Source organism: Pristiophorus japonicus, chromosome 13 (assembly GCF_044704955.1).
Source record: "Pristiophorus japonicus isolate sPriJap1 chromosome 13, sPriJap1.hap1, whole genome shotgun sequence".
Taxonomy (NCBI): domain Eukaryota; kingdom Metazoa; phylum Chordata; class Chondrichthyes; family Pristiophoridae; genus Pristiophorus; species Pristiophorus japonicus.
Window position 1 is genome coordinate 32,779,835 of NC_091989.1, and position 16,690 is coordinate 32,796,524.

The 16,690-nt window shown below is 47.4% G+C and overlaps 1 protein-coding gene across 4 annotated transcripts in view; it reads left to right on the top strand.

The window, feature by feature from the left end:
• The window catches only part of fbxl13 (F-box and leucine-rich repeat protein 13), a 491,421-nt gene that overhangs the window by 139,512 nt on the left and 335,219 nt on the right, over nt 1–16,690 (top strand). For all 4 annotated transcript variants that reach the window (XM_070897338.1, XM_070897339.1, XM_070897341.1 and 1 more), the window contains exon 7: nt 12,704–12,813. In XM_070897338.1, coding sequence (XP_070753439.1) covers nt 12,704–12,813 — 110 coding nt within the window. The remainder of the gene's footprint in view (nt 1–12,703; nt 12,814–16,690) is intronic.

The following is a 16,690-nucleotide window of genomic DNA, read 5'->3' on the forward strand; positions in this document are numbered from 1 at the left end:
TGCTCTGTGACAAAATACTTTCTGAGTGAAAGGAGCAACTATGGTGGCAGGAAGATCTGGGGTGCTGCAAGCATTTTCGGTAGTTATGGCTATGATCCTTTGAGTGCAGACATTGCAGTAACAGCCAGCATCTGCTTTTACTCAATTTTTGTGAGGCTTGGCTACATTGAGAGGATGTGCAACCACCATGAGAGGCAGCATTCTCAGCATAGTTCTAAGTACTGAAGCAGAGCAAGTAAGCAACCTAACAGTAGGAAAGATTTGGGAAACAGTGATCACAGTATTACAAGAGTCATTGTAAAAGTAGGAAAAACAAGTTGAGGAAAGGGGGAAAAGTAAATCGTAGCAATTTAAGAAAGCATGTTGCCCAAATAAAATGGAAAGAGAAATTGTCAAATAGAACTGTAAATTACCAGTGTGGAATATTTAAATAAGAGGTTAAAAGGGTAATCAAATATATTACAGAAAGGCTAAAAGGGAATCTATCAAAGCCTGGGCTTCCATTAAAAAGGGAAATTAAATTAAAGCTGAAACTAAAAAAAACATTTGGGGAGCAAAATTGTCCTCTGCCACAAATGGGACAGATAATTCGAATTAAGTGATTATTTTCTGCCTCCCATTTAAGAGCGAAATTGCTCTCTTTTTCTTTTTCAATGTGTTGGGTCGGTGTTTTGGGCGGCTGCGGAGTGGAAGGCGGGTGGTGTCGTCAGCACCGTGTTGAGCACGCCATAACGTCCCTCCCCTTCAGTTAAAGGGGAGAGCCACTGCAAGCTCTGCAGCCAATTTAGTGGCGCCCACTGGGCCACCAGGGAGAGCTTCAACCGGGCCAGTGGTCCTGCATCCAAGAGGGGGTGTCGGGCTGCCTGTTGGCGGCCTAGCTGAACTCGTGGCCGACTTCAGAGTTGGACAACAATTAAAATAAAATGGTGGCCGCGGCGGTGCGCTCTCCCCTTTAAGGGCGGAAGCGCCGCCCAGCCACTGGCAGCTTCCCGCCAGGAAAAGCTGTTGGGGCACCGAGTGGCGGCGGCTCCGTTCCCGCGGGGCAATTTCCCTCGCGGACCTTAAGTAGGGGGGCAATTTCAGCCCCTTAGTGCTTACAGGCAGATAATAAAAAAAGAATGCCAAGATGATCTACTGCTGGAGTCCACGGGGTCAATGGTAGGTGGATGAGTGGGATGGGAAGGAGATTGGGAAGATTAACTCCCAGCGGGTGCTCCGATTTAAAATTCTCATCCTCGTGTTTAAATCTCTTCACCTCCCTTTCCTCCTTTTAGATCCTTCTTAAAATCCACCACTTTGAACAAATTTTTAGCTACCTCTACTAATATCTCCTTATTTGGTTCTTAGTCCATTTTGTCTGGCTCTGTGAAGCACCTTCGAATGTTTTGCGACCCAGAAAAAACACAGCAACAGGGGCGAAACATAACAGTAAAAAAATATCCAGTGCTACTTCAATGAGAGGGTAGTCAGACAAGAGGCAAAAACCCTAAAGGTCACAAATAATTGAAACTGAGGATGAACATAGATAGATAATCTTCTGAACAATTACTTCCTCCAAATATTCACAAAAGAAGAAATGAACAATTTGCCCTCTCCAGAAATAGCTAAAGTAACATCAGTGATTTCAATATAAATGAAATGGAAGCCATAGACCGGCTAAAAGGAATCAAAACAAATAAATCACATGGGATAGATGTAACTCAGAGTTCTGAATCTACGGAGGAGATTTGTAAGGCACTCACAACTATTGTGAGGTAGTCACTGGACCCTGGGAATCAAGCCAATTCGATGACAAAACAAATGCAGGCACTACAAGCCCATTAATCTTGCTTCGATTTGATGTAAAATAATGAAATTGATTATCAGGAGTAAACTTGAGGATTTGTACAATAATATCCGAGTAAACAATAGCCAACATGGATTCAGAAGGGAAGATCTGTCTGACAAACTTCTTTTGAAGAAGTGCCATCGTAAGTGAACTGTGGAAAGCCACACACGAGCACCAAAAAGCATACCAAAAAGCATATGACAAAGTTCCACATTACAAGCTAGGAGTTCAAGGGAATTAAAATTGGATGGATTCTACAGCAACAGATGTTCTGCTCCGTCAGGTTACTGCTCATGTGTTAAAGTTGAAAATTACCCCCTATTCATCAAACAAAACTGTTCAGGGTGAACCCTAGGAATGAGAAACTTAGTAAAGAGTAGAAATCAGCAAGTACTCATTAGAAAATTTAGCGCCAGGCGCAAAGGATTCTGAACTTTTAAATTGGCTTTAGCGAACCAGGAAGGAAGGGGCGGGGGCGGGGGGGGGGGGGTTATTCAAGCACTAATGACATCCGTGGGGCATTACAGGTGCGCTACCACCAGACCACTATCGAATTATTTCAGGTGACTTGCATTCAGCAAACATCCTTCAATCCTTCACACTGGCTCATTCCAGCTCTTAAAGGGGAGGTTCTCTCAAGCTGTAGCTGCTCATATTCACCATTCTTGCAACTGAAGTCGACCTGAGACCAACTTGTTGTATATGCAGACTATGGATGTACTCTCTGTGTAATCACTGTGTGGTTGCATAAGATGGAGACTTATTTACCTGATGTACTATCAATAAGGTTTACACTGTGTATATACATGCTGGCACCACTAGAGGGTGCAACTGGTGGAGACCGGGGGTTTCCTGCCCTGGTGGCAGGGCCCAGTATAAAAGGCTGCATACCATGCTTGTGCCTCACTCTGGAGTTTGGTATAAAGGATCAACGACACTACAGTTTGAGTACAACACATTGCCTCGTGGCTATGGCTGCTCCTAATGCAGCTTGAAGGGAGAGAGCTTGTCGGTTTAATGACGCCGCTTTTGAGGCATTGGTGGGGGCAGTGGAACAAAGAAGGGAAACGCTGCTCCTGGCAAGTGGAGGGAGGCCATTGCCCCAGCTCTTCAGGGCAGTGCGGAGGGAAGTGGCACAGGAGTTCTTGGCCAGTAGTGCCGTGGAATGCAACCTCACACAGTGCCGTAAGAAGTTCAATGACCTCAGTCGGGTGGTCAAGGTGAACACATGCTTCAACAGGTCCTACATACCAGCATCTGAACCTTTGTCTGTGCACACTGTACAAACCAACACTCCCCCACTACTCACCCACCAAACATCTGCAACTACTCAAACCCGCAACCTCATCTCAAGCCTTCTCTACCTTAACAGCTATTCAATGATGGCAGGCATATCTCCCAGACACATAGCCGGATTCTGACTCACACACATTCCTTTCTTTTGCAGGCCAAGATGGCACACAATGGGAGGGAGCAGCAGAGGATAGGCAGGGCTGAACTTCAGCTCCAGCAGCTCTCAGACCTCGAGAGCGAGTGCTGCAGCTCATTGGGCAGCAGGTGGTGGGCGCCGTGGCAGTTTGTGATGTCAGCTCCGCTGGGGGCAACAACGATATCTTCATCCCTTCTCCTTTTCTCATCCCACTTCCCCCACCGGCCCCCCACCCCACCACCATCCCCCCTCACACCACAAGGCTTTATCACTTTTCAGCTCCTGATACTGTCTGCATTCCCTGCTCAATTCCTGCCCCCCTGCCTATACCTTAACGCAAGTCTTGTGCCTTTATGCTTTCATATAATCGGCCAGCAGATGACCAGCCTGTCACTGAGCTCCCAATGAGAGTGACGAAGGAGAAGAGGATGAGGACCCAAGCATCGCGTCACTGCATCTCTCACCTGCAGGCACCACCTCAGAAAGACACTACGTGTTCTTTATAGGCTAGCTTAGTAGAGATGTCTGCACTGGGTGAGGCAGCAGGGATGAGCGAGCTGCAAAAGGCCAAGGAGAAAGGGTAGCTCGGGGTTCAGCTCCTCGGAGGAAGAGTTTGCGTGTGAGTTCTGCTGCACAGGACTCAGATGAGGCCCTCGATGGGAAGACGTTCACAACAAGAGTGATGGTCATGCACTCCGAGATGATAGGTGCAATGCCAAGGGAGCCCGAGAGCCTCTCAGCAATGGTAAGGAGCGTGGAGGAGTCCGCCTCCAACATTGCAGAGCTCTGCGCACACATGGAGCCCATCATTTTCAGTCTGCAGATGATTATGGACTTCCAGAAAGACTGAGGACCCAGACCTCATGATGCGTATCATGGGCGATGTGGCAGCTTCCATTGCAGCACAGGCGGAAGCAATGCAATGTCTTAGTGCTGTAATGCAGAGAATGGTTGCTGGCAACGAAGCTCAGGCTGCTCTCGTGCAGTCTCAGCTTGAAGCCAGGCGAGCTCTGACTGCTGCCATCGTCGCTAGTTGCACCACAGTCGACCGGGGATTTCACGGTGTCGCAGCAGGCTACCAATCTGTGCTCCAGCAGACTTGTATGGATGTTGAGCAGCTGCCCCAGGGAAGTGGCAGTGCGTCAGTGGAGCAGGAACCTACTGTCCTTTCTTAGGATGACAGCATTCCTGATGCCACCACTGTCACTCCGCCATTGCACTTGTCGCTGCCTGTCATTCAGCCAACACAGACTGCCGCCGCCCAGCCTGAGGTGGTACAGTCTACAGCCGGGCTTTCCAGGCCCAGAGCTGGTCGAGGGCATCCTGCAAGGCCATCTGCATCTCTGGCCCTGACACTCAGCAGCCTCCCACCAGCCGTGCTGCAGCCACTGGGGGTGACACTACATAGGAACAGTAGAATAGGTAAAGGCATTGTTAAGAGGGGATATAAGGTTTTGCACAAGGGTGAATAGTAAATTTAATTGTATATATGTGCGTGTAAATGTTTTACGATAAAACAATTAATTGGAAAGTTGCATATTTGGTGCTGTCTCTCATTTCAGTTTTTGGGCTGTGGTATGGAATGAGAAATTGATGTAATGATGGGACGTGCCGACCAAATGGCAATTGGAAGTGAAGTCTGATGAGGCACTCGCAGCCCACCCTTGCAGAAGGCCGATTGAGTGCCTGCCTCCTCCGTCGCTGCTGATGCTGCTCCTGTTCCTCCTCGTTCTCCTCCTCCTCCTGAGATGATGGAGCTATGCCTGGTGGAGATGGCTGCGCTTTCATGATGGCCAAGTTGTGCAGCGAACGAAAATGAAAAGGGACACCTGCTTAGCCGAGTACTGGAGGACACCTCCCAAACGGTCAAGGCAGCAGAACCGTTGATTGAGCACTCTGATGGTCTGCTCAATGATGTTCCTGGTGACAGCATGGATCTCATTATATGAGTGCTGGGCAGGAGTGTTGGGGTTGTGGAGGTGAGTTATGAGCCAGGTGGAGAGTGGATAGCCCTTGTCTCCGAGCAGCCAGCCACGAACTTGATGTTGTGGCTGGAAGAGAGCTGGCACACCAGCCTAGCGCAGGATGAATGCATCGTGGTTGCTGCCAGGATAGTGGGCATTGACGGTGAGGATTCGGTGTGTGTGGTTGCACACCAACTGCACATTAAGTGAGTGGTAACCTTTGCAGTTACGGAATACCTCAGGATTGTTTTGCGGTGCCTGCAAAGCATGGGGAAGCCCACTATCCTGGCAAAGCCACATGCACGCTCATGCTGCTTCTCTCTGGTCATGGGGAAGAAAATGTAGTTCCTTCTCCTTTTGTAGAGAGCATCTGTGACCTTGCTGATGCAGCACTGGATGGCATGGGTGATGTTGGAGATGTCTCCTGTTGCACACTGGAAGAATCCACTGGCATAAAAATTGAACACGTTCGTGACCTTGACTGCCATCACCCTGGTCTGAGGCTCGAGATCTAGTTGCAGGAGGTGGCAGAGCTCGGTGACCATGTCCTTGCTGAAGGGCAGCCTTCGAACACACTGTTCCTCAGTGAAACTGATGTAGGAGAACTGCTGCCGGAATACCCTGGGAGGGTAAGGCCTCCTGTTGAGGGCCTTGTTGGTCCTACTAACTTTGGCCGCATTTTGCAGTCTTTCTCTGTGCCTCAGTTGCCTCCGACAGTGATGCTGGAGCACGAGGTCCAGTGCCAGCATAGCCTCCATGAAACAATATAAATGTTGGAGTTTCAAATCTGCCCTCAATGAAAGTCACGAATCTTTAAGAGCCAGAACACTCCTTCAACTGCAAATCGCTCAAATAGGTTGAAACGTTATCTGCTCATTTGAAACTATGAAGGAAACATTATTGGCTGACTAAAACTTCACCGGACGCTGGCGCCTTTAAATAGCGCTCCTCCAGCTGCAATCTGACTGAAACCCGATTGCTGAAGCTGTCATTGTCAGTGCCAGGTGCTAAATTTTCTAACCTCTAACAATAATAATAGGTTTTGTGGCTCTTCTCTGCACTGCCTCCAGTGCTTGAATGTTTCTCGTATTTCCAGATTTGAATGTAGTACTTAAGGTGTGATCTGATGAGAGCACTGTATAGGTTTATTTCCAATGTTTTGGCTATACATTCTGTGGGCTCTGTTGATTGCTGCTCTATATTGGTTGGACATGTTTAGCGATAAGTCTACTAAGACTCCTAAGGGCCAATTTTTGTTCCGGGGCGCTGCGCATGGTGATGACGTCAGCATCACCGCGCAGCAGAGTGGGGTGCTATGTGTTACTGCCGCCGCAAAATCCCCACCGAATTGAGCGGGAGCCGCTGTTCTCACCACGCCGGTCACAAACTCATTTGCGCCGGGGGCACTAACGGGAGGTGCAAAGTAGCCCAATTTCTCTTCCTTAGGAGTCTTAGTAGACTTATCGCTAAACATGTCCAACCAATATAGAGCAGCAATCAACAGAGCCCACAGAATGTATAGCCAAAACATTGGAAATAAACCTATACAGTGCCCTCATCAGATCGCACCTTAAGTACTACATTCAAATCTGGAAATACGAGAAACATTCAAGCACTGGAGGCAGTGCAGAGAAGAGCCACAAAACCTATTATTATTGTTAGAGGTCTGATATATTGGGAAAGTTTGGAGAAACATGGGAATTTCAGCCTGGAAAGGGGGCATCTGAGAGGTGATCTTATAGAAGTAGACAAGGTAGTTGAGATATGGAATGTGCAAATCCATAACATTAGATTTAAATTGAACTGAGAGAGTAGGCCAAAGGGACACAGGTTCAAACTAGTGAAGGGCAAATTTAGGACTGATGTCAGCAAATTCTTCTTCACACAAGGACTGATCAGCATATGGAATACACTTCCAGATATACTAATGGAAGTGAAAACCTTCAAATATTTTAAGATACAATTGAATGTTGCAATGGGAACACAGTGGTTCTTAATGGCTTCTTAATGAATAAAGTTGGGCTGAATGGCCATCCTTATCCGTAATTACTTTATGAAACTGTGAACCATGCAGCACCACCTCAAGACCTATAGACAACGTTTGCTGATAATGAGTTAGGGCTGGGGGAGACAAGAACTTGGGCTGGGGTCAGGAACTTGGGCTGGGGTCAGGAACTTCAGCTGGGGGAGGCATGAATTTGGGCTGGGATGAGGTCAGGAACTTGGGCTGGGGTCAGGAACTTGGGCTGGGGTCAGGAACTTCAGCTGGGGGAGGCATAAACTTGGGCTGGGATGGGGGTCAGGAACTTGAGCTGGGGTCAGGAACTTCGGCTGGGGGAAGCTTTTGAGATGCTGGGTTGGGGAGCTCTATCCTCTCTGGGTTCTGATGTTAGAACAGCTCGAATTACACTTTGCAACGTCACTCAGAACTTGGGCTGGGCGATTCCAATTACACATGCCAGAGAAACTTCTGGATGTTGTCATGTATTTAACCAGCATTGTAACCCATGTATAAACTGACCTAAGTTGTACACTGAGAACAATGACCACTAGGTGGTGAACTTGTGGGAGACGCTCCTAACCTAGACCTTCAGATATAAAAGGGGAAGCTCCACCCACTTCCTGCACTTGAGTGCTATGAAATAAAGGACAGGTCACAGACTGACCTTCTCTCAAGCATGGGCCTCGTGTGCATTTATACTGTATAGTAAGGACGTATCAATGGCGACGAGGATGGGATTTAAACCACGCGAGCATGACCACTAGCAATAACGTGGCAGTCAGGGACGATCGACTGGCAAGGGACCTTTTGTTTCAAACTGCAGCTCATGCTGGAGGCGTGGAGGCACACACTCAGCCGGAGTTTGCAGAGGTGAGCAAAATACCTGCAGAAATTGCAGAAATGAACGCTGGGGAAAATCGCTGCAAGCCGATAATGATGAAAGTGCTCCTCAATGGCATCCCAGTATTAATGGAGCTAGACACGGGGGCCAGCCAATCCCTGATGGGTATCAAACAGTTCGAAAAGTTGTGGGCGTCCAAGGCCAGGAGCCCAAAATTATCGGCGATTGACGCACAGCTACGGACTTACACAAAGCAGATCATTCCGGTGCTTGGCAGCACCACGGTAGTTGTGACCCACAAAGATTCGGAGAACAGACTGCCACTCTGGATTGTCCCAGGGGACGGTCCCGCATTACTGGGAAGGAGTTGGCTTGCTGACATGAACTGGAAATGGAGCGATGTCAATGCAATTTCCTCTGTGGAGTGAGTATCATGCTCACAGATCCTGGACAAATTTGACTCATTATTTCTACCCAGCATTGGCACTTTCATGGGGGCCAAGGTAGTGATTCACATAAACCCGGACGCCAGGCCAGTACACCACATGGCCAGAGCAGTGCCGTACGTGATGCGGGAAAAGATAGAAGGCGAATTGGACCGCCTGCTGAGGGAAGGCATCATCTCGCCAGTCGAATTCAGTGACTGGGCGAGCCCGATTGTGCCGGTGCTCAAGGCGGATGGGTCGGTCAGGATATGTGGCGATTACAAGGCCACCATCAATCGGGTGTCACTCCAAGACCAGTATCCGCTACCGAGAGCGGAGGACCTCTTTGCGACGCTATCCGGTGGCAAACCTTTTTCAAAATTGGGCCTGACCTCAGCTTACATGACCCAGGAGCTGGCGAGTGAGTCGAAGAAGCTGACCACCATCACGACACACAAGGGGTTGTTTGAGTACAACAGATGTCCGTTCGGGATTCGCTCGGCCGCCGCGATCTTCCAACGAAATATGGAAAGCCTCCTCAAGTCGATTCCAGGGACGGTGGTTTTTCAGGACGACATCCTCATTACGGGTTACGATACTGAAGAGCACCTCCACAACCTGGAGGAGGTGCTACGCAGACTGGACCGGGTAGGGCTGCGACTGAAAAAGTGCATCTTCCTAGCTCCAGAGGTAGAATTCCTGGGGATGAGGGTTGCAACAGACGGGATCAGTATTACTGCATCCAAGACGGAAGCGATCCAGAGAGCACCCAGACCCCGTAACACGACGGAGCTGCGTTCATTTCTGGGGCTCCTGAACGATTTTGGTAACTTTCTTCCCAAATTGAGCACGCTGCTAGAGCCGCTACACGTGCTCCTACGCAAAGGTCGCGAATGGGTCTGGGGGGACAGCCAGGAAAGGGCTTTTAATAGAGCACGCAAATTGTTATGTTCCAACAATCTGTTAACGCTATATGACCCATGTAAGAAACTTGTGTTAACGTGCGATGCGTCGTCCTATGGTGTCGGGTGTGTGTTGCAGCATGTCAGTGCTAAGGGTCAGTTACAGCCGGTAGCTTATGCCTCCAGAAGTCTGTCCCAGGCAGAAAGGGGCTACGGGATGGTAGAAAAGGAGGCGCTCGCATGTGTATATGCGGTAAAGAAAATGCACCAGTACCTGTTTGGCAGGAAATTTGAGCTGGAGATAGATCACAAACCCCTAACGTCCCTTTTGGCCGACAACAAGGCCATAAATGCAAACGCATCGGCCCGCATACAGAGGTGGGCACTCACGTTAGCCGCCTATGACTACACAATTCGGCACAGACCAGGCACCGAAAACTGCGCCGATGCACTCAGCAGGCTCCCACTAGCCACCACTGAGGGGGCTACTAAGCATGCTGCTGAGATGGTCATGGCTGTTGAAGCTTTCGGAAGCGAAGGCTCACCCGTGACAGCCCGTCAGATTAAAGTCTGGACAAATAGAGACCCACTGTTGTCTCTAGTCAAGAAATGTGTCCTGAATGGGGACTGGGCAACCACGTACAGGGCATACCCTGAGGAATTTAAACCATTTCACAGGCGCAAGGTTGAACTCTCGATTCAGGCCGATTGCCTACTGTGGGGAAACCGCGTAGTCATGCCCCAGATGGGCAGAGAGGTGTTCATCAGAGAACTCCACAATGGGCACCCGGGCATTGTCACGATGAAGGCAATTGCCAGGTCACACGTTTGGTGGCCAGGGATAGACGCAGATCTGGAACTTTGTGTTCGCAGGTGCAACACGTGTGCCCAGCTGGGCAATGCGCCCAGGGAAGCCCCCCTTAGCCCCTGGCCATGGCCCACCAAGCCTTGGTCACGCATCCATGTGGACTACGCAGGTCCTTTCATGGGGAAAATGTTTTTGGTTGTAGTAGACGCCTACTCCAAATAGATCGAGTGTGACATTTTAAATTCAAGCACATCCTCTGCCACGGTAGAAAGCCTACGGGCAATGTTCACCGCCCACGGGCTACCGGACATCTTGGTCAGCGACAATGGCCCGTGCTTCACAAGCACTGAATTCCAGGACTTCATGGCAGGCAATGGAATTAACCATGTTAGAACGGCACCGTTCAAGCCGGCCTCAAACGGCCAGGCAGAACGAGCAGTGCAGATAATCAAACAGGGGATGCTCAGAATCCAAGGAGGTTCCCTACAATGCCGCTTATCACGCCTCCTGTTGGCCTACAGATCCCGACCACACTCGCTCACAGGGGTTCCACCCGCAGAGCTGCTAATGAAAAGGACGCTCAAAACCCGGTTATCCCTTATACACCCCACCATGAAAGAAATTGTCGAGAGCAGGCGCCAGTCACAATATGACTACCATGACAGGAATGCGAGGGCGCGAGTTATTGATGTAAATTACCCTGTTTCTGTCCTCAACTACGCTGCAGGGCCCAAATGGCTCGCAGGCACTGTGGTTGCCAAAGAAGGAAATAAGATTCTGGTAGTTCAACTTACCAATGGACAAATCTGCTGCAAACATGTGGATCAAACAAAAAGGAGGTTCAGCAACCCCATAGAAGAAGCAGAGGAAGAACATGATGTAGAGTTCACTCCACCACAGGTGACCGAACACAGGAACCAAGGGAGGAGAGCCCAGTCACAGTGGGCAGTCCGGACAGGCCTGAGGCACCGCAAACAGCAGACACTCAGGCCAGCGCCCAACAACCGGAGCCCCAACTCAGGCGCTTTACAAGGGAGCGTAAACCACCAGAGAGATTCAACCTGTGATCCCAATAAGACTTTGGGGGAGGAGGTGATGTCATGTATTCAACCAGCATTGTAACCCATGTATAAACTGACCTAAGTTGTACACTGAGAACAATGACCACTAGGTGGTGAACTTGTGGGAGACACTCCTAACCTAGACCTTCAGATATAAAAGGGGAAGCTCCACCCACTTCCTGCACTTGAGTGCTATGAAATAAAGGACAGGTCACAGACTGACCTTCTCTCAAGCATGGGCCTCGTGTGCATTTATACTGTATAGTAAGGACGTATCAGATGTGGCTTATCCTTCAAGGGGACCAATCAGCAATCAGTCATGTGATAATGGAGAGCCAATCAGAGCATTTTTGCAGTGCAAATAACTGCATCCTTTTTAAATGATCAGTTTCAGCACTGTCTTATGTGGAACTTTGGGACAACAGAAGTGAGGAGGTACAGCATTCATTATTTCGGAAGTTGACACTGCTTAGTTTTCACAGATCTAATATTAATTATTTAGCTTTCTGATCAATGCCTGGAATATTTCAACATTGATGGTGCTAGAATCTGTTAACCTAATTACAATTATTCTACAATAGCTAGAGAAGGAATTCCTTTTTTGCTACCAGCGTAGGAGTTAAAGATTTTGGACATCACGTTCATCACCAGTTCTTTTCCTTTTACACCTTCAGTACTAGATAAGTTTATTGCATACACAATTTGGGGGGTATATTTTAACTCGAGGACATTAATTTCTGAATTCAGGAAGTCAAGTTGCTCCAAGCCCATGCCTGCTTGCCTTCCACCATTGTTATGCAGATTCATGACAGTTTTAGCTACTGTTTTCTTCTGACTTTGCGAGGCAGATTTTTGTTGGTTCAGTCTACAAATATTCTGCTGTACTGTATTAATCAGAACAGCCGTGCTTGGGTGCTGAGCTCCCACCCTTAGGTTTATGTTACATTTCCTCCTATTTCCCACAGTGCACATGCACATGACCGAATGTGCGAACATCCACTGCCATTATCACTTGGGTGATGGGGCTCACCTTAGTATATGCTTGGGACTCGAAGGAAGATAACTGTTACTGTGGAAAGTGACCCTAAAAATGCTGTGCCATGCAGTGGGCATCTCCAAGTGAGGCAGTTATCAGGTTGACAGTTTGGGATCTACAAATGCACTCAGATTGGGATGCAGTGCACCTTCAAAATTACCATTTGGAGAGCAGTTGTTCTTTGCCTGCTCCTAAAACAGTGCCTCTGAGATTAGAGACTTCTAACCCCATAAATGTGGTCTTAGATATGTGACATTATGAACCCTGCAGTTGCACGATGTTTTGGGTCACAATGTTTAAAGCATTTGAAGCATTTTACTATGTGGCAATCTTATTGTGGGTTGAAATATTGCAAAAAATACCACTCAGCATCACATTCTTATAACTTAGTAATTTTTTTTTTCCAGTGGCAATTAAGCACTTACAGCAGGTAAACAATCAGCTTTTGTTAAGGGCCATTTTAAGAGAGTGGAATACTGTGGCAAAAGAAAGTGGAAGCACTCGAGAATACTTTGAGGTAAATAATACACTTATAGCATACGTTTACAATGTATTTAAATATGTAGCCATCATATTTGCAAGCATTCAGTGATACAAATTATCGTTTAAGTCATCCAAACATGCGCAATGACTAACACAACCAAAGCAAATTGAAAACCACGCAGTGAACATCACGACCTAGAAAGTCGATAGTACAGTATTAGTTTGTCAGCCACTGAACGGACTCCTAAGCCTCCAATAGGGTAGACAGGAAGTGAATGTTTATGAAGAGCCAGAAGTGCATTTCCTGCCACACTGTTATAGGCAAGAAAGCAGGTGTCCAGTGCCCAGGCCTGAATGCTTGAAACAGGCATTGGGCCCTTTGCATATAGAGAGGCCCTGTTTGAGGCCCTCTCTGCAATATTGGGTTGCCCTGAGGCAGTCAACACTGGCGTCTACTGCATTCAGGAAAATGTTGTTCACATGAGGCCTAACAGGCAGTCCTTAAAGGGCCACTGCCAAAAAGGTAAGATTTAAAAATATAGGTATCTGAAACCACATGACCCGCTGCCGGCCACCAATTCCTGCCCCTCCCTCATTGTGACCTCCGATCACCGCTGCCATCCTCCCCGAACACCACCCTCCACGATCACCATCGCCATGCTCTATCCAGATCTGAGCCACCACTAACTTCCCTCCCAATCCCGGTTACTGATGTTCCTCTCCCGAATGTCGCCCCCTCTTCTGGTCTCCTTTAATGAGTTACCTGAGAATCGCAGCATGTGACAAGTGCCCTGATCTACCAGTCCTTGTCTCTAGCGAGTTGCATGCAGCTCACTGGTTCGATGAGGCACGAGGCCCATTATGTACCTCGAGATTGTTCCCTGTGTCCCCATTGCACCCGTTTTTGGGTGCGGTCAAATTTATAGGCCTATGACTTGACCTTACTTTCACTCATTTGACCTGCAGCAACTTGCAAAGAAACTTGCCTATGTATAATGTGACTATATATGTTACTGTATATTTGTATGTGCACCTTATAAGTACAATCACTCATCTGGATATATAAAATGTATGTATACTAGAGAATCATCAGTGGCATTTCTCATTGCTTTAAACAATGAGCATATATAAATAGTGTGCTCCTCACCCAAATACATAAGAAATAAAATGATGCTGCTCAAATATCACAATTGGGTAAATAAATTAGTGAATTTAATTTAGTTATGTTAATATGTGTTAGATAATACAGTTAGATACATCATTCTGTGCATTTTGAGTCATTAATTAGAAATGGAATAGATGAGTATGAGAAACACTCACAATAAATAATATGTGAAATTATGTACATAAATAGAATGCATATTATATAAAATGTACTAGTCGCTCACTCATGGCATTGTTCACAGGTAATCAAGACAAGTTTGAATTTTTGTGCGGGGATGGGAGATCCTCCTCGGGGGTGGGGTGGGGGGTGCGGTGGTGGGTGGAGGAGATGGTTGAAAGCTTGCTCATCGGGTGTGAGGGAGATGGGGCCAAAATTTGTTCAGCAGTGGACTACATTTCAGTTTCCGGCTCACTACAAATTAATTTTGGGTCCATCATATTGTATTTTATTGCTGCGTGTCTATCCTCACTGGATTTGTTCATTTAATTTCACAGAAATCTGGGGAACTGAAAACTTGGTCAGCATTGGGTGCGAGGCAGGGGCTCCGAGTAGAAGAGGCACAAAACGGGATTCAAAGAATTCCTCCACAGAATGTTTTTGGCTCATTGAATATCTATTTTTCATCCACCATCTAATATTATTTCCTCCGTGCACAGACATCCTTGCTGGACATAATGTCAAAGAAAGGCTTTTTGTTTCCAATTCTAATTCATAATGGGTCAAGCAAGTTACACTTACTAAAGCTGCTTTATTTCATGCTATCTTCTATGGACATTTTATGTCTGGTCACTTTCTCTTCCCAGAAATAGATATATGCTCCTTTGACACCATTCCTGCATCAGAACCTCTAACTCTTCAGCATCAAAACTTTGTCGACATATCTCCTCTGTGCCATTGTGAGCATGTAGTCGACTTTTCTGCCACCACCACAATTTAATGGCACGTTGTAGGCCATTAAGAGTTTCTGCCTCACAGGATGTTACACTCCTCAACCAACCACGCTACATGCCAAAATCTCAATACAAGCTTTTCATGTATCACTAGCCTAATCAAATTATGGGGAGGGTCTCCTATTGGTAAGTATGGCACGACCCACCTGTTGCAAACTGAGCCATGTGCCAGCTTAACATTGTGGCTTAAAGGTCACACAGCAAATTATTGAGGCGGACTAACATGAATATGTTTGATACACAGCATCGGAACAGCAGCCACAAAATATTATGTTGGTTTGTATAGCTTCATGATTCTAAATTTTCTCAAACCTTCAAAATAATTTGCTGCAATTCTCTGTCTATAACTTGTTTTGGACCAGTTTGAAACTAGTGGATGAAGCTGCCAGTTCCAGCGATGGCATGATTTGCATTATGGCAATATTTTATTTCCTATTATGAACTTATTGCCTATACCTGTACTACACACTGCCCTTCAACCCTTTGGTGAATCAATTGTCATTGCCCTGCACATCTCCAAAAACTGTTGAAAAAGTTTGGAACTGTGCACTTTTTCTCACCTCCAACCAAATCTATACAGATGTATAAATATATTAAAACGGCTACCATTACTCGTACCTCACAATCATTGCTTCACTTCACCCTTACAACCTTACCACTGCTGCAACACTTACATGTACATCTCACACCTTGCACACACTGACAGCTTATTCAACTATGGCAGGCACATCGCCCAAATACATTGCTCTACACTCACTGATGTATTTCCCTTTCTTTTGCAAGCAAAGGTGGCACAAAGGAGGGAGCAGATGGGAGGCAGCCAAGCTGCAATACAGAACCTCAGTGACCAGGAGGAATCAGTGCTTGACATTATTGGAGTGGCAGTGATAGAGTCTGTGGCCACCGAAGAAGTTGAAGCCGTTGCTGATGATGATGGTATTGTCATACGTAATCCTTCTTCTCACATCCCACTTCCCCGTTATCCCACAATCTGTTCTCATTTACAAGCTGCTGATGGTGGATGCATGGATATCTTGCTTTCTCCCACTTCTCTCACCACAACCCGATCCTTCTGCCTTTCTGCTTTCAGATACCCAAGAACTGCCAGCAGTTCAGCCTGTCCCTCATGTTGACCAAAGTGAAGGAGGAGACAAACAAGAAGAAGAAGAAGAGACACCGGCACTGCATTTGACACTCGCAGACACCAGCTCAGAAAATGGCAATGGAATTTAGAGGGTAATATAGAGGTAGAATCTGCTCATGGTGAGGCACCTAACACGAATGGGCTGCAGTCAGATCAGGGGGAAAGGGTAGCTCGGGTGCCAGCTCCCTGGAGGGTGAGTTTGCGCACGGGTTCTGCTGCATACGACTCAGATGATGACCTCGATAGGGTGGCCTTCAGAAGAAGTGTGATGGGCAGGCACACAGAAATGCTAGGTGCAATGGCAAGCCTGCCAGAGAGCCTCTTGTCAGTGTCAAGGAGCATGGAAGAGTCTGGCTCCAAAATTAAACGGGGTTTTGCTCAGAGCTTGGAGCCCACGATTTCCAGGATGGAAATGATGGACAACTCCAGGAGAGACTTTATGGACCCAACCATGATACTGTATATGATAGGCAGTGTAACGGCTTCCATTGCAGCACAGGCGGACGTGACCCAAAATCTTAGTTCTACAGTAGAAGCACAGACTGCTCTCCTGCAGGCTTAGCTTGTTGCTGCTGCCATCGTTGCTAGGTTTATGAGTGTTAAAGGGGCTTGCAGGGTGTCACACCAGGCCAGCAATCTGCCCTCCAACAGA